General features: G+C 38.6%; 5 protein-coding genes across 9 annotated transcripts; 4 read left to right on the forward strand and 1 right to left on the reverse strand.

The window, feature by feature from the left end:
* The first annotated feature begins 30 nt into the window (after positions 1-30).
* LOC9325775 (myosin-9) lies at positions 31-9,181 on the forward strand. Its single transcript, XM_021014031.1, has 38 exons — positions 31-618; positions 729-857; positions 956-1,099; positions 1,170-1,315; positions 1,410-1,566; positions 1,650-1,708; positions 1,792-1,951; positions 2,026-2,175; positions 2,277-2,413; positions 2,488-2,634; positions 2,719-2,820; positions 2,897-2,954; positions 3,052-3,153; positions 3,253-3,290; positions 3,376-3,502; positions 3,577-3,747; positions 3,881-4,012; positions 4,157-4,266; positions 4,354-4,414; positions 4,534-4,711; positions 4,832-5,037; positions 5,125-5,244; positions 5,549-5,647; positions 5,728-5,949; positions 6,101-6,240; positions 6,345-6,456; positions 6,554-6,601; positions 6,694-6,948; positions 7,037-7,192; positions 7,298-7,504; positions 7,588-7,731; positions 7,818-7,888; positions 7,991-8,090; positions 8,166-8,222; positions 8,303-8,359; positions 8,502-8,582; positions 8,684-8,766; positions 8,850-9,181. The coding sequence occupies exons 1-38, from the start codon at positions 616-618 to the stop codon at positions 8,971-8,973; spliced, it is 4,593 nt and encodes a 1,530-aa protein (XP_020869690.1). The 5' UTR covers positions 31-615; the 3' UTR covers positions 8,974-9,181.
* Positions 9,182-9,382: 201 nt separating this feature from the next.
* Positions 9,383-13,139, forward strand: LOC9325776 (putative GPI-anchor transamidase). 4 transcript variants are annotated; one of them, XM_002889666.2, is made up of 11 exons: positions 9,383-9,522; positions 9,629-9,759; positions 10,258-10,299; positions 10,418-10,562; positions 10,811-11,040; positions 11,242-11,299; positions 11,492-11,569; positions 11,716-11,804; positions 12,151-12,232; positions 12,517-12,684; positions 12,878-13,139. In XM_002889666.2, the coding sequence occupies exons 2-11, from the start codon at positions 9,644-9,646 to the stop codon at positions 13,016-13,018; spliced, it is 1,149 nt and encodes a 382-aa protein (XP_002889712.1). In that variant the 5' UTR covers positions 9,383-9,522; positions 9,629-9,643; the 3' UTR covers positions 13,019-13,139. The 4 variants fall into 4 exon arrangements, with proteins under 4 accessions (XP_002889712.1, XP_020870201.1, XP_020870199.1 ...); XM_021014542.1 differs by having other exon boundaries at positions 10,423-10,562; XM_021014540.1 differs by having other exon boundaries at positions 9,383-9,512.
* Positions 13,140-14,076: 937 nt separating this feature from the next.
* On the forward strand, positions 14,077-17,685 carry LOC9325777. Its single transcript, XM_002889667.2, has 4 exons — positions 14,077-15,464; positions 15,742-16,041; positions 16,388-16,479; positions 16,617-17,685. The coding sequence occupies exons 1-4, from the start codon at positions 14,469-14,471 to the stop codon at positions 17,482-17,484; spliced, it is 2,256 nt and encodes a 751-aa protein (XP_002889713.1). The 5' UTR covers positions 14,077-14,468; the 3' UTR covers positions 17,485-17,685.
* Positions 17,686-17,830: 145 nt separating this feature from the next.
* Positions 17,831-18,834, forward strand: LOC9325778 (PRA1 family protein E). Its single transcript, XM_002889668.2, has one exon. The coding sequence runs from the start codon at positions 18,003-18,005 to the stop codon at positions 18,633-18,635; it is 633 nt and encodes a 210-aa protein (XP_002889714.1). The 5' UTR covers positions 17,831-18,002; the 3' UTR covers positions 18,636-18,834.
* Positions 18,835-18,894: 60 nt separating this feature from the next.
* On the reverse strand, positions 18,895-20,329 carry LOC9325779 (probable prefoldin subunit 4). 2 transcript variants are annotated; one of them, XM_002892425.2, is made up of 3 exons: positions 20,184-20,329; positions 19,998-20,114; positions 18,895-19,290 (listed from the first exon to the last, which is right to left on the reverse strand). In XM_002892425.2, the coding sequence occupies exons 1-3, from the start codon at positions 20,193-20,195 to the stop codon at positions 19,030-19,032; spliced, it is 390 nt and encodes a 129-aa protein (XP_002892471.1). In that variant the 5' UTR covers positions 20,196-20,329; the 3' UTR covers positions 18,895-19,029. The 2 variants fall into 2 exon arrangements, with proteins under 2 accessions (XP_002892471.1, XP_020867231.1); XM_021011572.1 differs by lacking the exon at positions 20,184-20,329 and having other exon boundaries at positions 19,998-20,129.
* Between the last annotated feature and the right edge of the window lie 1,203 nt (positions 20,330-21,532).

Raw genomic sequence — 21,532 nt, forward strand, 5'->3', positions numbered from 1 at the left:
TTTTAACTTTGGGCCTTTAATTTTATGGTTTTGGTGGGACTGAAATACACACAAGTATATTAGTGTTGAGGGAGAGAGTGTGCGTGGTGTGGCGAGGACAGTGACTGATTAAGGTCCACAAATTGGCGCGAAATCCATGGGGAAAGAAACCTACCGAAGTCGAAGGATGATTGTTTCCTCTCTCGCGAACAACAATGTCACTCTCTCTCTCTCTCTCTCTCTGTGTGTCTCTGTTTTTTTCTATTTACTCCTCTCTTCAATCTCTCTTTCACCTCTTTTCTTCCTTTTTCCTTTTCCGATCTCGATTCCTCCCAATCTCTTGCTTCTTCTGGTGAGTCCATCGTTTTGTTTTTGTTCTGAGTGACCCTTATGCCTGAGGATGTCTTGAAATTGTGGGTTGATTTTGATTTTTCGAAAAAAAAAAACTGTAATCGATTTGAGTTTCATCCGGGTTTTCCAAATCTCCGGCTTGTCTCGGAATCTACAGAATCTGTAGATTTCTTGCGTAAACAAGTCACCTCATCCCAATTAACTGTCGAAAAATGTCCCAAGGATTGGATTCCCTTCACTTGTATCTATTGTAAAGAAGACAAGACACACTAATATTGGAGGACAATGGTACGTGATATCGTTTCGCTCTTCTTATCGAGCTTTTTGTTGTTGTTGTTCCTTACTTCCTTACCATTTTGCATATCAACACTCTTATATATGCTTTTTGTAAACTCTAGGGAACTCCAGTAAATATCATTGTAGGTTCTCATGTTTGGGTTGAAGACCCTCAAGTGGCTTGGATTGATGGCGAGGTTGAAAAAATCAATGGACAAGAAGTTGTCATCCAAGCCACTATTGGAAAGAAGGTCCACTCATCAGTCCCCCATACTCTAACATTTCAACTTGACACCTACCTATAGTGTATATCCCAAAACAGCTGATTTTATATTTCTGACTTGTATAGGTCACTGCAAAGTTGTCAAAGATATACCCAAAGGATGTGGAAGCTCCTGCTGGTGGTGTTGATGACATGACAAAGCTCTCTTACTTGCATGAACCTGGTGTTCTTCAGAACTTGAAGATCAGATATGAACTTAATGAGATCTATGTTAGTATCTCTTACGTTCATTCTGTTTTACTGTTTTCTGTCCTAACTTTAATCTATTTGTTCATCATAGACATACACAGGAAACATCCTTATTGCCATTAACCCGTTTCAACGATTGCCTCACATCTATGATGCCCATATGATGCAACAATACAAAGGAGCACCACTTGGAGAACTAAGTCCTCATGTTTTTGCTGTTGCTGATGTTGCATACAGGTGAATTTTATACTTATATATTTTTGTGATCTACATATATATAATGATGATATGTGTTGTGAGCATAAGACGCCCTTTATCTATATACACTCAGGGCCATGATTAATGAGGGAAAAAGCAATTCAATTCTTGTTAGTGGTGAGAGCGGAGCAGGAAAAACTGAAACCACTAAGATGCTTATGAGGTACCTTGCATACTTGGGTGGTCGTGCAGTTACAGAAGGAAGGACTGTTGAACAACAAGTTCTTGAAGTAATGACTTTTCTATCTCTTTTCTTATGTATGGATTCTACACGAGCTTAATCTACTAACTTGTTTATAACATCTGTGTCCAGTCAAATCCTGTCCTTGAAGCCTTTGGGAACGCAAAAACTGTGAGAAATAACAACTCAAGGTGAAGCAAAATCTAGTTATTATAGTGGACATCTATATCTATTGTTCGAAATTCAGCTAACTGTTTACTATGCTTTGGCTCAGTCGCTTCGGTAAATTTGTTGAAATCCAATTTGATAAGCAAGGAAGAATATCTGGTGCTGCTATAAGAACTTATCTATTAGAGAGGTCTCGTGTGTGCCAAATTTCTGATCCGGAGCGAAATTACCACTGCTTCTATCTTCTTTGTGCCGCACCGCAGGAGGTAAGTACTGTTAAAGTATGGAATATATCTTGTTCCCGAAAAACTAGCTGCATAACTCTTAGTAGAACTAGCAGGAAATTGAAAAGTACAAGCTCGGTCATCCAAAGACCTTTCATTATCTGAACCAGTCCAAGTGCTTTGAGCTTGTCGGTATAAGCGATGCTCATGATTATCTTGCGACAAGGAGAGCTATGGATATTGTTGGAATTAGCGAAAAGGAACAGGTCAGTTTGTGTAAGCAACTATAATTAGTATGTTGCAAATTCAATTTAGTTCCTGCACTTCTATATTGATGATGAACTTAATGCTGCCTTTGTATCAACAGGAAGCAATTTTCAGGGTGGTTGCTGCAATTCTTCATATAGGAAACATCGATTTTACTAAGGGAGAGGAAGTGGATTCATCAGTTCCCAAGGATGAGAAGTCGAAATTTCATCTTAAAACAGCAGCAGAACTTCTTATGTAAAAAACATTTGTCTCTGAGAAGACCTCTAAAATGTGTTATCAGTTGAAAGTAATTGGAAATCTCGTTTCAGGTGTGATTTAAAGGCACTTGAAGATGCATTATGTAAACGTGTTATGATCACACCCGAGGAAGTTATCAAGAGAAGTCTTGATCCACAGAGTGCTGTAACCAGCAGGGACGGTCTCGCTAAGACAGTCTATTCTAGACTGTTCGATTGGTAAGTGGTTTGTCGAGGGGAAAAGATGACAATAATTGATATATACATATTTGACGCTAAGTGAATATCTCTAGTAATGTGCAGGTTGGTAGACAAGATTAATAAGTCGATTGGACAAGATGCCAATTCTAGATCTCTAATTGGAGTTCTGGACATTTATGGATTTGAGAGCTTCAAAACTAACAGGTAAATGAACCTATACATTGGCTATGGCTCACAGATATGCAGCCCCCCATTCTCTGCTAATACCCCTTTGCTGCAGTTTTGAACAGTTCTGTATTAATTTCACTAATGAGAAGTTGCAGCAACATTTCAACCAGGTAGGTTCTTGATTGTAGTGGAAAAAAGTGTATTAATTCCATCTCTGATTCTCAGATCGGCATTTTGAATTCACTGGTTTCTTTTGCTTTTTTCCAGCACGTTTTCAAGATGGAACAGGAAGAGTACACAAAAGAAGCAATAGATTGGAGTTACATTGAATTTGTGGACAATCAAGATGTTCTCGATCTCATAGAAAAGGTCATTTGTTAACCGAGAAAGGACAATATTAACAAAATAACTCCACATACCAGTTGGATTTTAGCTCACTTTATTTCCCCTTTTCTTTTCCATCTGCAGAAGCCTGGTGGAATTGTGGCTCTCCTCGATGAAGCTTGGTAATTTTAAATATCAAACTAGTTCCATATGAAGCATGAGGTGATTATGTTCTTGACTTGAACTAACGAAACATGATTTTTTTAGCATGTTTCCGAAGTCAACCCATGAAACATTTGCAAACAAGCTTTATCAGACTTTCAAGACCCACAAGCGGTTCATCAAACCAAAACTCTCTCGAACAGATTTCGCTGTTGCCCATTATGCTGGAGAAGTAGGTTCTTTCTCCTTCGAATAAAATTTTACCTTGTAAAACACACAAGTTTCTCATGTCTTCTACGTTTTCAGGTTCTGTATCAGTCTGAACTATTTCTGGATAAAAACAAGGATTATGTGATCCCTGAACACCAAGATTTGTTGGGGGCTTCCAAATGTCCCTTTGTTGTGGGTCTTTTCCCTCCACTTCCGGAAGAAACATCTAAATCGTCAAAGTTTTCATCCATTGGTTCTCGTTTTAAGGTAGGGAAGCTTATTCAGATGTTCAGCATCAATTGTGGAAGATTAATATTTTCCTTTTTGATAAAAAAGACTAATATATATTTTCGTAACAACGAGTAAATGTAACGAGTAACTACTGGCCTGGTTGATGCAGATGCAACTCCAGCAACTGATGGAAACATTAAATTCCACCGAGCCTCATTACATCAGATGTGTGAAGCCTAACAATCTTCTAAAGCCTGCCATATTTGAGAATGTGAACATCATGCAGCAACTGCGATGTGGTGTAAGTATACAGATAAGATAATATTTCAAAAATGAGGTTGTTCTAGGCATAATGGGTTCTAAAAAAACTATGTTACTAATTTATTGCGATTAATGACTGGAACGTATGTGCTAATAACTTAAAACCTTTATGTTGTCTTTACAGGGTGTTTTAGAGGCGATCAGAATTAGTTGCGCAGGGTATCCAACTCGTAAACCTTTCTTTGAGTTCATAAACCGTTTTGGACTTCTATCTCCTGCTGCTTTAGAAGTGAAGTAAGTAAAAAATCATTCTCCCTAGCTGATCAGAGTGTACTGTGTTGTGAGAATCCAAATCAGTAGTTTCTGACTTTCCCTGAACAGCTTCGATGAGAAAGTCGCATGTCAAAAGATCTTGGACAACATGGGACTCAAAGGATACCAGGTAACGGTTCCTCGAGTTTCATCGAACTAATTGTATAGTATTAGTGCTGCAATGGGATATGGTTCAATGATAGCAGATTTGTGATTAACCCAAATGCAAAACATATTTTGGTAATGCAGATTGGTAAAACAAAGGTCTTCTTGAGGGCTGGTCAGATGGCTGAACTCGACGCTAGAAGGGCTGAGGTGTTAAGTAGTGCTGCGAAAAAAATTCAGCGACGGATACGTACTCATCAAGCTCAGAAACGGTTCATTGTTCTGAGAAAAGCCACCATTTCTCTTCAAGCTATATGTAGAGGTGAGCCATCATCTACTTGCTCAATCGTTTTCGAATTTAGAAGGGCACTAACTTTGTCACACTTATGAATGATTGACTGGATATTAAAAATATTTATGTAACTTTATATATAAATTGTAGGAAGACTTTCCTGCAAGCTTTACGAAAATTTGAGACGAGAAGCTGCTGCTGTGAAGATTCAGAAGAATGGCCGGAGACATTATTCTAGAAAATCATATAAAAAGCTCCATGTAGCTTCTCTTGTTGTACAGACTGGTTTAAGAGCAATGGCTGCTCGTAAACAATTCAGATTCAGGAAGCAAACAAAGGCTGCCACAATTGTTCAGGTTTCGGTTCTTGCAAGAATTGAGCGCTAAAACTATCTTAGGTTTCTCATGATCATTAACACATAATTTTCCGGTTACTAATGGCAGGCTCAGTGGCGTTGTCACAGAGCAATCTCATACTACAAAAAGCTTAAAAATGGAGTAATCCTATCTCAGACACGATGGAGAGGCAGACTTGCTAAGAGAGAACTTAGGAAACTCAAAATGGTATACATTTGCTAGAATGTTTCTTTATTTTTCACATACATATTCATCACATCTACAAAAGCCTACTTTAATAGTACATGACAATTTTCGTGGAAACTATCATGCTATGTGCATTGAGATGGGAACTCATCGACAAGATTAAGTCTATAATTTTCCACAAATACTTTCAAAAGCAGATTGCTAGTTTGAGGGACCTTGAAGCTGAAACTGATAAATTCTGTTGTCTTCTTTCTTTTGTAATAATTAAGTGCCTGCTTCAAAGATTAGTTATCTTAAACATACTCAACATTTGTATTATCTTCAGGCTGCAAGGGAAACAGGAGCACTTAAAGAGGCAAAGGATATGCTTGAAAAGAAAGTCGAGGAACTCACATACCGTGTCCAGTTGGAGAAACGTTTGAGGGTATTTGCCATAGAAACATCGTTTCAATCGACATTTTTTGAAATAGATATATAATTTCTAGCACTGAACTAATTTTGCAGGGTGACTTAGAAGAAGCAAAGACTCAGGAGATTACGAAACTTCAGAGTTCATTCGAAGAAATGCGGAAGAAAGTTGATGAAACAAATGCGTTGCTTGTGAAGGAACGTGAAGCTGCAAAGAAAGCCGCTGAAGAAGCTCCTCCTGTTATCAAAGAAACACAAATCTTAGTTGAAGATACCAAGAAGATTGAATTGATGACAGAGGAACTGGATAGTGTAAAGGTACTTGCTGTCAGTGGCTAAATCATTGGTCAATCAGCTGTCTGATCTTTCCTTCAATTTACCTGCAAATCAGTTGCATCTAAATTAGAGATTTACATTCATTGTTACATATGAGTCTACTTGGCATAAGTAATCATTTGCTTTTCAACAGGCTACTCTAGAATACGAGAAACAAAGGGCTGATGATGCAGTGAAGAAATTCGAAGAAGCTCAAGAGTCTCTCGAAGACAAAAAGAAGAAACTGGAAGAGACGGAGAAGAAAGGTCAGCAACTCCAAGAATCCCTGACAAGGTAAGAATATATCATAAACATCGTTATTAATATCTTCCTATTCATCATGATTCTACTGGTAATTTCATTTTCCTCTGAGCTGAACTAGAAGTTACTGTGATCAGGATGGAGGAAAAGTGCAGCAACTTAGAATCAGAGAATAAAGTCTTACGGCAACAGGCTGTGTCCATGGCACCAAATAAATTTCTCTCTGGCCGCTCCCGGTCCATTTTACAGGTAACCTAGAACCGTAAACTAAAATATATTAGACCACATCTATCTTTTTGTTTCTTTTTCAGAATTTGATGAATCACCATCTGTTTAATAATAACAGAGAGGTTCTGAGAGTGGTCATCTTGCAGTGGATGCGAGGTCAAGCTTGGTAAATATGTTTACGAAATTCAATTTCAATTGTCTGTCAGTCTCAAATTTAGGTTCTTAAATGATGAAGCAATGGCTTTTAATTTGAATCAGGATCTGCATAGCCATTCGATGAACCATAGAGATCCCTCAGAAGTGGATGACAAACCACAGAAATCATTAAACGAGAAACAGCAAGAAAATCAAGAACTACTTATCCGCTGCATTGTTCAACACTTGGGATTCCAGGGGAACCGACCTATTACAGCATGTATCATTTACAAATGTCTACTGCAATGGAGGTCATTTGAAGTTGAACGAACCAGTGTGTTTGATCGCATAATTCAGACAATAGGCCATGCTATTGAGGTTGGCTTGAGCTTCCTAGTTTTCATAGGTATCTAACTGTGATTGCAAGTGTGTTGGATTAATAATGTTGCGAAAGTTGATCTCTCAGACTCAAGATAACAACAATACATTGGCCTATTGGTTATCCAACGCCTCGACACTCCTCTTACTCCTCCAGCGCACACTCAAAGCTAGTGGTGCAGCTGGGATGGCTCCGCAGCGCCGCCGTTCATCTTCTGCCACCCTATTTGGAAGGATGAGTCAGGTATATATCTTTTATACATATATTGTTTGAGTTTCATCAACACAATGTAGCAAAAGCTTCTTGTTTCATAATAACTTTAATTTTGAGAATGTTACCATCAATTAGAGCTTCCGCGGGGCACCCCCAGGTGTAAATCTTGCCATGATAAACGGTGCTGCGGGAGGTGGAGCGGATACCTTTAGACAAGTTGAAGCAAAATATCCGGCTCTACTGTTTAAGCAGCAGCTCACAGCTTATGTTGAAAAGATATACGGAATGATTCGGGATAACTTGAAGAAGGAGATTTCTCCACTCCTTGGATTGTGCATTCAGGTATGCCATTAATTACAGCCACCACATTCACAAGCAAAACAAGGTTTTTCTCGTTTAATTTATCTGTCTGCAACTTCAAATAGGCGCCGAGAACATCAAGGGCTAGTTTAGTGAAAGGAGCATCTCGTTCCGTTGGCAACACTGCAGCTCAGCAAGCACTGATCGCCCACTGGCAAGGAATTGTCAAGAGCCTTACAAATTTCCTCAATACTCTAAAATCAAACAATGTGAGTTCCTTGGCGATTCCATTTCCTCTAAATATAAATAAGTTCTGGACTGCCCTGAGTATTGAATCTTTTATTTATGCGTTTAGGTTCCTTCATTCTTGGTGCGTAAAGTGTTTACACAGATATTCTCATTCATCAATGTTCAGCTGTTTAACAGGTTTTTCCGGGGTTCATTAGCATCTAAAATCTCATTATCTAGTCTCAAACATCGCTAGCTATATTCTACTAATCAAATGCTTCTTTTGTTGTCCGCCAACAGCCTTTTATTGAGACGCGAGTGTTGTTCATTTAGTAATGGCGAGTACGTCAAAGCTGGCTTGTCTGAATTAGAACACTGGTGTTTTAAGGCAACAGATGAGGTATCTCTATTAGCTTTCACTCTGCTATCATTTATTCAACAACACTAACTGATTAACTAACAATAAGAATTGCAGTATGCTGGTTCTTCGTGGGATGAGCTTAAGCATATCAGACAGGCCATTGGGTTTCTGGTAACCTTGCCTTATCTTCTACCTAAACCTTAAGGATTGTCTCAGAAGGGGTAAACAATTAATTCTTGCTCCAAATACAGGTTATACATCAAAAACCAAAGAAAACTCTTGATGAGATCAGTCATGATCTTTGCCCTGTAAGTTGTTGTGTCCCCAGCTCAGTCTATCACAAGTTTCTTATATGTCTTATCAAACACTTGCCAATTTTCTTACAAAAGAAAATTAATCGAAAAGGGTTATGCAAGTGTCCATTTGATGATGAATTGAAACTGTGGACAGGTGCTAAGCATACAACAGCTATACAGGATCAGTACGATGTACTGGGACGACAAATACGGCACTCACAGCGTCTCCCCGGACGTAAGTCCCCTTAAGTTGCTGATGATCTGTGTGATTATATCTTTAATTAACTCATAGACATACCTCTCTGGCTCTCTCTATCTGACTATGTATAATAATAGGTTATAGCAAATATGAGGGTGCTAATGACAGAAGATTCGAACAATGCTGTTAGCAACTCATTCCTTTTGGATGACGACTCCAGGTTGTTACTTCCTTTACAAGACCAACAAGTTTCGTTTTGGGAACTTTGATGATGTCTTCTAACTGGTTTTAATGATTTTGCAGCATCCCTTTCTCGGTTGATGATTTATCAAAGTCGATGGAGAAATTTGAAATTGCGGATATCGAACCGCCACCTTTAATCCGGGAGAATTCTGGATTTAGCTTCTTATTGCCAGTCTCTGAGTGAGATTTTATTTGTCTCTACAATACAGACCAACGGAAGCCATATTTATTAGTTCTAGTGACTTCACGTTTACCTCCGAAGTAGGTAGCTTGTGAGCAAGTAATCATATAACTTGTGCCCTTCAACCGTTCCTCACGTTTGAATTGTATTTACAAATTCTGATTTTTACTCGAAATATACATGGTTAGTGGAATTTCATTTCTGTTTTTTTTTTTTTGGATAATTAATGGAATTTTATACCAAGTTATTAAAATCTACTATGAAATCAAGCAAGAAAAAAGAAAAAAAGAAAAAAAAGTCGAAGAGAAATTAACAATGTACCAGTTATTTAATAACACAAATTTTTAACAATTGTTTAATTCATAATCATTATTTATCCAATAACCCAACAAAATAGACAATAGTAATAAATGTCTTTAATCATACATAAGAGGTTTTATTTACTCCGTCGTCTGCTCCCGTCTTCACCGTTTCCTCCCACGCCTCCGCCGGCAAGCTAGATTTTTGACCGGAGTTCCATCGGGGACGCCGTATTCTCTCTTGTTCGTACTGGTACATTCTTTTAAATAGATCTTTTTGATTTATATATCAGTCTACAATCTAAATCGGAGACGAGATTCGGAAACCTCAATCTCGATTTCAATAAATTTCATCACAGATAATCTTCCTAAAAATGAAGATTCTTCTAATACTCGGATTGCTTCTCTGCTACTCCTTCGTCTCTTCTTCCGGAGATACGACTATTCACACGAACAATTGGGCTGTTTTGGTCTGCACTTCTCGCTTCTGGTAAAACCCTCACACTCCTCTCTCGTTCCTAAATTAACTCATTGTTTTTGCTCCATCTTAATTCGGGTATTGTGTAGTTTCGTGTCAAAAATTCAGCTGATCAATGTAGTTTTTTTCTGATAAGAGAGTCACAAATGGTGATAGGTTTTGAAGTTTAAGTCTTCTCACCATGATCTCTAGACCTTTGAATTTTGAGAGACCTGTTTTTCAATTGATGATGGGCGGTGTGACTTAACCTCTGCTATAGATCTATATCATAATTGTGTGCCTTCTTCGACTGGCTGAGAAAACCTGAATTTGTTTCTCTAGTCAACTGGTGTTCATCTTTTTGTTTCTTGGTTTCTTCTCTTTGGACTCAACTAGCATCTATATCTACTTGACCACGTCTGATCCAAGGACATTGTATGCTTGATTGAGAAACCTGTTTCAGTTATCAAAAGTCTATCTCTCATTCTCAAGTTACATATTAACCTATTGCTGTGGCTACCATTATTCCAGGTTTAACTACCGGCACATGGCCAATACTCTGTCCCTGTATAGGTGAAAGCTCTTTTTTTTTTCCTTAACCAACACACTTATGTTGGAATAACCATTCTTATAGGTTGTTCTCTTCGCAATTTGTGTCTCACATTATATTCTCTTTACTTGGTGTTTCTAGGACAGTCAAGAGACTTGGAATACCAGATGAGAGGATTATTCTAATGCTGGCTGATGATATGGCCTGTAATGCTAGAAATGAATATCCTGCTCAAGTTTTTAACAATGAAAACCACAAACTTAACCTGTACGGAGATAACGTTGAGGTAAATTTCTGGTTGCTGGACACTTCTCCAACCGTTTAGCATAATGAGTTGTTTATGTAGTACTGAAGGTTCTAGGTATATTAGAAGCATCTTAGCCTTCATTTTTGCAAGCACAGAATCATTGTTTTTCTATGTTTTGCGATTTCTTTTCTCTGTGCTTCCATAAGATTACATTTTTTCTCCCAGGCCATGTAAACAGACATGTTATCCAGAAGAAAGGCTGATTGTATGAAATCATTTTCTCTCAGGTAGATTATCGTGGATATGAGGTAACAGTTGAAAATTTCTTACGGGTTTTGACTGGGCGTCATGAGAATGCTGTTCCAAGGTCAAAGCGTCTCCTCAGTGATGAGGGTAGCCATATTCTACTCTACATGACTGGGCATGGAGGTGATGAATTTTTAAAGTTTCAAGATGCAGAAGAACTCCAGAGCCACGACTTGGCAGATGCGGTAAAACAAATGAAAGAGAAGCGTAGGTGTGTTTCACATTTACGGTGTTTCTAAGTCATATTGACTCCATTTCCTCCATTTGTTCAGTGCTTTTTATCTGTCTTTTGAAAATCTGGCTTTTCCTTAGCTTTTCCATGGGCCATTTCTTGGTGGAACGAACGTTATTCATTTATTGTCTCATCTTAATTCAGTTTTGACTATCTAATGACATTATCTGGCTAGCCTAGATTCAAGGAGCTGATGATAATGGTTGATACTTGCCAAGCTGCCACTCTCTTTAATCAGGTACATCTTCGCGCACTTTTTCAGGGTTATTTCATCTTAATATTTCAGTAAGCCAAAATTTTAGTTTTTCTCTGCCTTTTGGAGTTAATATGTTGATATCCTAGTAGTATCTTTACAGTATATGCCGGGAGCTTGTTCTCAGCAGTTTGGTAATTTGACGTTGTTAATTTTGTGAAATAATTGTTTTCGTAGCTTCAATCTCCTGGTGTTTTGGCTATTGGTAGCAGTCTAAAAGGCGAGAACTCATATTCCCATCACCTTGATTCAGATGTAAGTTCCCTTCACTATTTCATGAAGGGAAAGTACCATTACGAAATTAAGGGGGAAATTATTCAATGAAGTTGTCATTGTTTGGGGATTGTTTCTTCTTTTTATCATTATATTGATCTCCAAATCTGATGTTGTTTTTGCTTCAGATTGGTGTTTCTGTTGTAGATCGGTTTACATATTACACTCTTGCATTTTTTGAGAGGCTCAATATCTATGACAATGCTTCACTTAACAGGTACAATAACTATGCAACTCTTGTCACCAACATTCTGCTAACGTTTTATATGATATATCTTTTCACTTTGATTATATATACCGACATTGTGATTGTTGAATTGACTAAGAAGACGATTATATAGTTGGATGTGTGACTAAACCTTTTGGTTGTCTGAACTGCCTTGTAATGTCTGGTCACATTTTGGTATTTTTCTTGTATACGAATTGTAATATCTTAATGAGTTATGTGTCTCTGGATATTTTTACCTCTGACGTGTTTGGATCATGGTTAAATCTAATGCGCCCTTTTAACCTGAACTCTATGAGCTACAAACATTTGTTCACCTCCCCTTGCTGTTGTGCAGTTTATTTAGGTCCTACGATCCGAGACTGCTAATGTCTACTGCCTACTACCGGACTGATCTTTACCAACCACATCTGGTGGAGGTAAGGATGAAATTGATTGTGCAATGTCACATTTTAATTTAGTTCAGCTTAAATTACGATTCTGTAGTAACCAATCAAGACTAAGTAACCTAGGTTCTAGTTACTTGTTATGTGGGCTGAACAGTCTAGGACTGTCCATAAGTTCACTGTAACATGATCAGGGATTTAAATGAAAAACTTGCACCTTCCCGATATTTTTCCTTTTCGTTTTTTTCTAAACTATGGCTGTCTTGAGATGATTAATTACTTACTCATTCTCCAAGTTAACTTACTCTGGGAATTAGGTACCAGTCACAAATTTTTTCGGTTCAGTTATGGAGACCATTCATACTAATTCAGCTTACAAAGCCTTCTCAAGTAAAATCTCCAATAGTAAGAGCAATCCCGAGATGCCACTCAATCAACTTTCCGAGCACGATGCAAACATCCCAAATGATGAGTTGAAAAATGAGGTTACTGTCTATACTCCCTTCCCTGTTTTTTTTCATACTTTGGATTGAGAACCTACATACAGAAATATATGAGAATAGAATTATGAATTTGAGCTGAGTTAGGGTGTTGAGCATGATTGAGGTATTCGATTTCTGGCTTTGTGTTAATCTTTTGACTGGATTCTGACTAATGGAATTATGTTTGTTGTTGCAGAAGCAAAAATGCCCATATTCGCAAATGCGGGCAGACCTCCACAAGAAACTGGAGAAGCTTGAAAATGTTGATACAGTGGTTAACCTCAGCATAGCTGTGATGGTTGTCGTTGTAATGGTCTCATCATCTTTGCTACGATGATCATTTGCACTTCACTTAATCTCTGTAGTATGATTGTCACTGTTGCAGCTTCACACCCATTATGTAATTTTTTGCACAATGCTTTAAAAAATTTCATCAAGATGATGAAAATATTGACTAACATGCTTGAACCTAGAAATGGTAGTCAGTTATGCTGCAGTCTGCAGATTACTTGGCTACTTTTGAAACCTAGATCTAGGGCTGGGCATAATACCCGAACCCGAAGAACCGAACCGAACCCGACCCGAAAAACCCGGTCCGAACCCGAACCCGAAGTTTTAAAATACCCGAACGGGTTCTAAACTTCACAACCCGAAAACCCAAACCTGAACCCGACCCGAACCCGACCCGAACTCGAACCCGAACAAGTACCCGAACATACCCAAATATAAGTACATAGTGATAATATATTAGTAATATTTATACTTGTAATAACCTAAGTGCCTAAATTATTCGGATGTTAAGATATTTCCGAGTGTTTTAACTACTTTGGGTTACATTCGAGTATAAAATACTTAGGTTTTATAGATTTTTTGAGTATTTTTCAATACTTTGCATAGAATCGGATACAAAATTTCTAATATTTGGATACTTCGGGTAAACCCGAATCCGAACCCGAAATACCCGATCCGAACCCGACCCAAACCCGAAGTTTTAAAATACCCGAACGGGTCTTAGTTTTCTAAACCCAAAAAACCTGAACCCGACCCGAATATCCGAACGCCCAGGCCTACCTAGATCTAATGTTCATGTTCATTCGGCAACAGTTAAAATCTTGGGAAACAAGATTAAGGTTGAGAAATCGGGTTTGGTGAGCTGCTTTGGGGTATGGCCTAGTAATAATGGTACCATAAAGTTTGTTACTATTCTAATTATTGTTCAATTTTGGTTCTTACTTAAAATAAAGAAATCTCTTTTTTTAAGATTTAAAAACGTATAAAAAACCACGCTATTTTTACAATATATAACGTAATTCTTGATATTGGTAAAGAAAGATGAAAAAAACTTAAGTAAATGGAAGCCAAATAAGTAGGGGGGGGGGAAGGTAACAAAGAAGTAGCCATCTTTTTCGCAACTCCTGAAACTGAGTCTGACCCTTTACTTACTTCTTTTATTGCTCTCTCTCATTCTTAATTCCAATTAATAAGTAAGTACAGAGAGAGAGTGTAAGACAGTAGACACAACACAGCACGGATAGAGAGAGAATCACATTATTTTTTTCACATTGGTCTTGCGTTTTGCTCTTGAAAATCTACCTGTACTCTTTCTCTTTTATTGTCTTGTTTGTTTGTATTAATCCACAAAAATATTTAATACTATAACTTGCATCCCTGCCCTCTTCTCTTCTCTGGTTTTGCAACTTTCTCTTTTTGATTCTCCTCTCCCTTGGAATCCACACTTTCAATTTGGTGCTTCTGAGATCTGATCTCCTCGGTGATGCTCTGCGGAGATGGCGAATCTTGTCCCCGGTGTTTTGCTCAAGCTTCTCCAGCACATGAACACCGACGTCAAAATCGCCGGCGAACACAGGTCCTCTCTTCTACAAGTCGTCAGTATTGTTCCCGCTTTAGCCGGAGGTGAGCTATTCCCGAATCAAGGCTTTTATCTCAGAGTCTCTGATTCCTCTCACGCCACTTATGTCTCTTTACCTGATGAGCACGATGATTTGATTCTTAGCGATAAGATCCAATTAGGTCAGTTTATTCATGTCGATAGAGTCGAATCTTCTTCTCCTGTTCCCATTCTTCGTGGTGTTAGGCCTGTTCCTGGTAGACATCCTTGTGTTGGTACTCCTGAAGATATTGTAGCCACTCACTCGCTAGGGTTTCTCTGTGATGACAACAAGGTTAATGATAATAATGGTGTTGCTAATTCGAAACCGAAAGAGAGAGTTAAGGCATCTGTTATTAAAGGAGGAGTGGTGTCTAATGGGAGTGGAAGTGAGGGTGAGAGAATACTAGGTAATAGACTGAGTGTTAGTATCTCTAGGGATCAATCTTCTGAGGGTAAAAAGCCCGTGTCTGCTCTATTTCGAGCGAAATCTGCCAAGTCGAGTTTGACTTTGGATGTAAAGAAGGAATCTTTGGGGAAGCTGAAGATTTCTTCAGGTTCTAAGTCTATTCCTTCTTCGCCTACGAGTTGTTATTCACTGCCTAATTCTTTTGCAAAGTTTGCAAATGGGATTAAGCAGCAACAGAATGTGAAGCCAAAGTTATTGGAGAAGGGTTCTCCTAGAATGGGGTTGTCAGATAAGGGACGGTCTCTTCTCAAGGCGGAGAGTCCGAAAGGTGGGAAAAAGCTTCCCATGATTAAGAATTTTGTGCAGGGGATCGAGTTTGGAGCTAAGGCATTGAGGAAAAGCTGGGAAGGGAATTTAGAAATCAGGAGTTCAGCAAAATCCAACCTTTCCAGACGTGATTTAACCCCTGATTCCCGGAGTTTAGCGGTAAGCTTTTTCAATCTTTCTTAGCTTTATATTTGCAAAAGGGTATATTTTAGACATGCCAAGTGCAATTTGGACAACTCCTATTCATCAGCACTTGATTTGAAGCTGAAACCACTTGTTTGAGAGCATTGTTAAACTGGTTCTACTCGTTACTATCTACTGAATCTGAGTGCGTATCATACTTTCGTCTGTGTTCCTATCGGTTACTTCATAGAATGTTATTAGTTTTTAGTGTTTTCGATTTTCTGAGTATAGCTTGTATATTTTTGGTTGCTAGGCTCCACGGAAAAGCACATCAAGTGAGAAGTTGCCAAGCAAACAGGAGAGGGCTAATGTATTTGCAAGATCATCAAAGGAGCACAATAAGATTCAGTCAACCAAGAAAGTCGAGACAACCGCAATATCGGACACCAAAGATAAAACGAGTAGGCCTAAATCTACATCTGTCGAGAAGAAATCTATTGCAGAGAATGGATTGCCTGGGAATTTGGTCAAAGTCCCTGTTAATGGTAAAAGATTAGCGGCAGCCAATATCCAATGGAGTTCACTCCCTTCATCTCTTTCGAGGATGGGACAGGTATGGGCTTGACTCTGTTGGATCCTTATATGTGCTTGCTTCATGATTAGGCCGTGAAGCATTTCTACTGATTAAGAAAATTCATCTTCAAAACAAGCATATTAGAAATTCGATTGTCCATATGCAATTTCTGTAAGCAAAATACTGACTGTGGAGGATCTAAATTTTTCTCATCTGTTGTTTGGTTTTTCTTACTTGAACCTATCTCCAATCTAACATATTATTTACTCCAGTGATAGAATAAAACCTCTTAGTATAGCATATGCATCTTATGTTAAGTCTTTCGCATCGTGACTGAAATTTCAAGACAAGCTTATTGACTCGTTGCTGCTATCAATATTTGCAGGAAGTCTTGAGGCATAGAGATGCTGCTCAAGTTGTCGCAATAGACGCCCTGCAAGAGGCCTCTGCTTCCGAGAGCTTACTTCAATGCCTCATGTGCGTAATATCTTAACTAAATTTATTCATGCCGGTTTTGGATGTTTGAGGGACAAAACATATATGTTTTTATATCTGAATGTTACTGTTACTGCCTTGGTTGTTTCTGAACATTGTTCTGCTTTTCCTTTTTGTAGTATATACTCCAATCTTTTGTCAACCGCAAAGGAAGATGATCCATTGCCAGTCGTTGAGCAGTTCTTGAAGCTCCATTCCGGTTTGAAGGACGTCCAAATAATAGCAGAGTCATTGTCCAAATTAATTTCTTCGACGTCCTCCCCAGAAAATGAAGAAAACAGATCCGAGGAAGCTATAAAAGCGGCATCGGAAAAGCAGAAATTGGCAGCATCATGGGTCCAAGCTGCGCTAGTCACTAATTTATCGTCCTTCTCTGTCTACTCCAGCAAACAAGCCAAACTTGCTGCCTCCAGAAGCAAACCTGTGATCATACTCGAGAGCCCGGGTAATAATTCCTCTGGTAAAACCCGTGGGACTGTCCAGAACAAGCCAACGATTGGATCTAAACTCGTAGCACAAGGCATGATTCGTAAACACAGGGAGAACAGTAGCAGCCAAAAGGCCACCTCAGTAGCAGGTTCGGAATCTCCACCGCTAAACTGGGTGAAAGGAAATGGTCTAAACGAGGCAACTGATCTGGCAGACAAGTTGCAAATGGTTTCACAAGATTGGTTTTTGGGTTTCGTAGAGAGATTCTTGGACGCTGATGTGATTACATCATCGAATCTGAATCTGTCCGACAACGGGCAGATAGCGGGGATGCTGTCTCAGCTGAAGAGTGTGAATGATTGGTTAGACGAGATTGGGTCGAAAGAGGATGAAGAAGGATTACAAGAAGTCTCTAAAGAAACAATTGATCGATTACGGAAGAAGATCTACGAGTATCTGCTCACACATGTGGAGTCAGCAGCTGCAGCACTTGGTGGTGGTGGTGGCTCAGTCTCTTCTCCTAGACCCAAACCAATCGAATCCAAAGCAAAAAGATAAATGATGGATGAAGCTTCTACTTATTTGTTTTTGTTTGTATATATGAAAATTGGCGGCCAATTTCTTCTGTATAATTCAATTCAGACATCACTAAGAAGCCTACCGACGTGAAACGTTGGTATTTTTTATTCAGTCAGATACTGACTAAAGAGAACCTATTGGTTCGAAAGATTACAATATATTTCTATCCAATTATAACAATTTTGTTTCTCTAGCGATTAAGATTAGAAGATGAACAGAAACCAAAATATCATCTGAAGGTTTAGATCCATCACAAATGTGTAATTTACAAAAATATGTTGATTTATGCGAAAATGGAAGCAATCGATAAAAGTTGATTTGTTTATGTTTTATCTGTAAATAATAGAAAACTACAAGGTCCGAAAAGAAAATAATAATCTCCGAACAAGTCCCTCCCATCATCCCAATTCCCATGTGGACTCTTTGAAATCTAAGGTTTTGCCATTTGACCACAGATCTGTGAATTTTCAAGGGATTCCAACACAAAATCCAATCCGATGAATCAGAAACCTCCGCCGTACGGTTATGGCGGCGCTGGTGGTGGAGGAGGAGTTGGACCTTCTTCCTCTTCCAACACCACTATCATCGGGACGTTGAGTGCACGCGCCAAGCAGACGACGCAATCGATGATCACCACGCTCCGTCCATGGCGAGAGCTTCTCGATCTGTCTGCGCTATCTCTCCCTCGTGGATACGATGAAGCCATGGCGCATCTAAGGCACAACATCTCTTATTTCCGTGGAAACTACGCTCTCACCGTCCTCGCCATTGTTTTTCTCGGCCTTATTTACCACCCGATGTCTATGATCGCTTTCATCGTCGTCTTCATCGGATGGATCCTACTCTATTTCTCGCGAGACTCGAACGATTCGATTGTGATTTCGGGGAAAGAAGTAGATGACCGGATCGTGCTGGTTTTACTCAGCTTGGTAACGGTTTTGGCATTGGTGTATACAGATGTGGGCGAAAACGTTCTGGTTTCGCTGATCATTGGTTTGCTCATCGTCGGAGCTCACGCCGCTTTTCGTAATACTGACGATTTGTTTCTTGATGAAGAAAGTGCCCGCCGTGGTGGACTGGTATCCGCCGCTTCAGGAAACCGGCCACCGTCGAGTTATACCCCAATTTGAGTAAAACCGGTTTGGAGAGTTACTTGGGTGTTGATTGAAGAAGCTAAGGGAATCAATTTAGGGCTTTGTATTTTTGCAATTCCCAAGATTCTTGTATTTTGTATTTGGGCGTGTGTTTCTTCATTTTGTTTGAATGTGTATACAACAAATTCTGGGAAAAAATTTGGTGTTATAGAATTGATATCGGCTTTGATGGGTATTTTATACATTTTCCAAAAACATAATAATTTCATACATTTTCCGAAAAGAAATTTATGCATTAACCAGATGAAAGAAATTCCATAGCGAACAAAACCAGCAAGTTAAATTTTGAGAATCCTTTGGTCTACAACACTCGGTACAATCATCTCAACTGAATAATAATGCAACAGAAGAAAAACCAAGTAGGAAAGAACTAATCTTCTTCGAGATTGATAGAATCTTTGAACTTCGCATACAAGACCTTCTTCAACGCTGCCATTTGTGTTACAATTGATTTCTTCTCTTCCTCAAGCTTCTCAAGGCTTTTGCAAGTGGCCTCTTTCATCTCTTCTATCTTTGTTTCTACATCGTCCCTGGGCACATGAGCAAACACTTCTCCGATTTGAAACCGCACCATCTCCTCATCAGCAAGGATCAACTCGTTCCCTGCATCATCTAGATTTTCACACTTTTCCTGCATAATCGAAACTCTTTTTAATCAAGCTTTTGGGTCATACAGGACAGGGCTTTATCTTGCAACAAGTGATATAGATGTAAGTGTTAAACAACAACACTCTTAATGAAACACACAGTAGAATGCTATTTTGATTCCCCTAATGAAACGAAAGAAGAAGACAAGTATCCACTTATTATTATTACAAAGTCCCACATCTTCTTTTCAAAACAATGATGATAAGTGCCGATTGGTGTTGACAATAGCTGATTACCGATAGAGCCTGGAAGGCTTATTTAATCACACACAATGAAGGAGGTAAAGTGAAGGAAGCAGTGATATGGAAGAGTGCACAGGATTTTGATGTTTGTTACTACCGATGATGGTGGTATAAGCATGTGTCACAGTAGATTGCTACAAGCTAAAGAATATGTAAAATGAGATATGAGAGTCTTAATCATGATCCTACACTAGACCAACAACACTTGGATTGTAGCTGTGCTGATTTCAGCAACAATGAGTTAATCAGTGAGCTGAGAGCAAACCGATGAAAACGAAATTGGGAAATTCTGAGGGAAAAAATATCCAATAGAATAGAGAAAGAGTTCACGGGATTAGATCTAATCACAGTATTCCACGACCTAAACATAGAGAACGAATTCAATCCTAATAACCCATGAATTCTATCTAATCTTTAAAAGAAACAAACCCAAAAGAGAAGGAAAAACCTTGGCGGATTTGATTTCATCATCGAGATCGTGGAATCTGTTGTTGAGACGGCTGAAGGTATTGATGTTCTGCTGGTCCTCCCATGTCACCTCCATCTCAGATCCACTCTTACTTCCCTGCAACATCATCATCCATTAATTAGCATATACTCAAACAACAATTGAACAAAACTATGATTTTCTTACTTGCTGCTGCATTTTTCGTTTTTCTCTCTTTGGGACTACTAATTTGACAAGGCCAATTCTTTCTTTCAAGGACACTCTCTACTTTCTTTCTCCCGACCGATTTTTTTATTAGGCTTCGTCCAGAAACAATGGCTAGAAAGCCATTTTCTCACAAAAGTTGGGCTAGAATGCCATTCTCTATTTTTAATTTTATTTAACAATTTTTTTAAAATCAAAATCTGTAGAAAAAGTCAAAAAAACCCTTAATATCTACTAAAAATTACATATCCAACCATACTAAAAATTACATATCCAACCATGAGAGACCAAATCCATACAATTATACGTGTTCTCTTCTTCATCGTAGTTTTTTTTTATCTTTTTTTTTTTTTTCTGTTGGATTTCTCTTCTTTTTAACTGAGTTCCAAAAATCCCCAAATCTAATTCTATGAAATTCAATCCAAAAGTCATTTACGTTAAGAATCGAAATCAGAGTTTGGGAAATAGTTAATCTCGATTAAAATTCTTCAATTTCAGCAAGATTTCTGCTTCTTAGATTCATGAAAATTTTTAAATTTTGAAATCGTCGTATGAATCTGTTTTACGATCTAAGCTTACTGCGGCGGTTCCAGTTTCACCACCAACCTATCTTCCACCAATTGTGTATCCATAACCTTGTTGTAAACCAGCTCGAACTTTTTGACGATCTCCGTCACGATACGAATCTGGTTCGTGTCAACGAGGACGTTGAGGTAGTTGGAGGTATGTGATTGGAGAGACGATTGGTTAGGAATCTACTCGCCACCGAACTCACCTCACGATCACTTCATCGGCTATAAATTCCTATTCGATTCTTCCGAGAACCCAAACTTCAGTTGAGAACCCAAGTCTTCTCATATGTACATGTACTCAAATTCTTCGCGAATCCAACGATCATAATCGAGAAGAAACATCAAGTCATCGACCACATCGTGATATCACTCGACGCTAGACCATTTAATAACGAGTTGTTGCCGGATCGGTTTAAAGTTTGGGGAGAGATTGAAATGATGACTTTGGAATTAAGTGAAGAGATGTTGGGTTTGGTCAAAGCAAGAAGAATAAATCTTCCCAAAGTTGTCGGAGTTAGTGGTTTGTTCTGTTTTGATAATTGCAGACCGATTTTAAGAGGAGACAGTGCCTAACTCGGCGGAGAGATTTGGCATCTATGAGGAAAATGCCCAATAATTAGAACATCTACCACCCGTTTTGTCTAGTTCATTTAAGAAATCTAGTTCAATGGTTCTGGTTTAGATTAAAGTAAGCTTTAGTTTTTAAAGCCAACAAGGTAATTCAATGTATATTATAAAGTAACGGAGATAGAATATAAA

Source organism: Arabidopsis lyrata (assembly GCF_000004255.2).
Source record: "Arabidopsis lyrata subsp. lyrata unplaced genomic scaffold ARALYscaffold_1, whole genome shotgun sequence".
NCBI lineage: Eukaryota > Viridiplantae > Streptophyta > Magnoliopsida > Brassicales > Brassicaceae > Arabidopsis > Arabidopsis lyrata.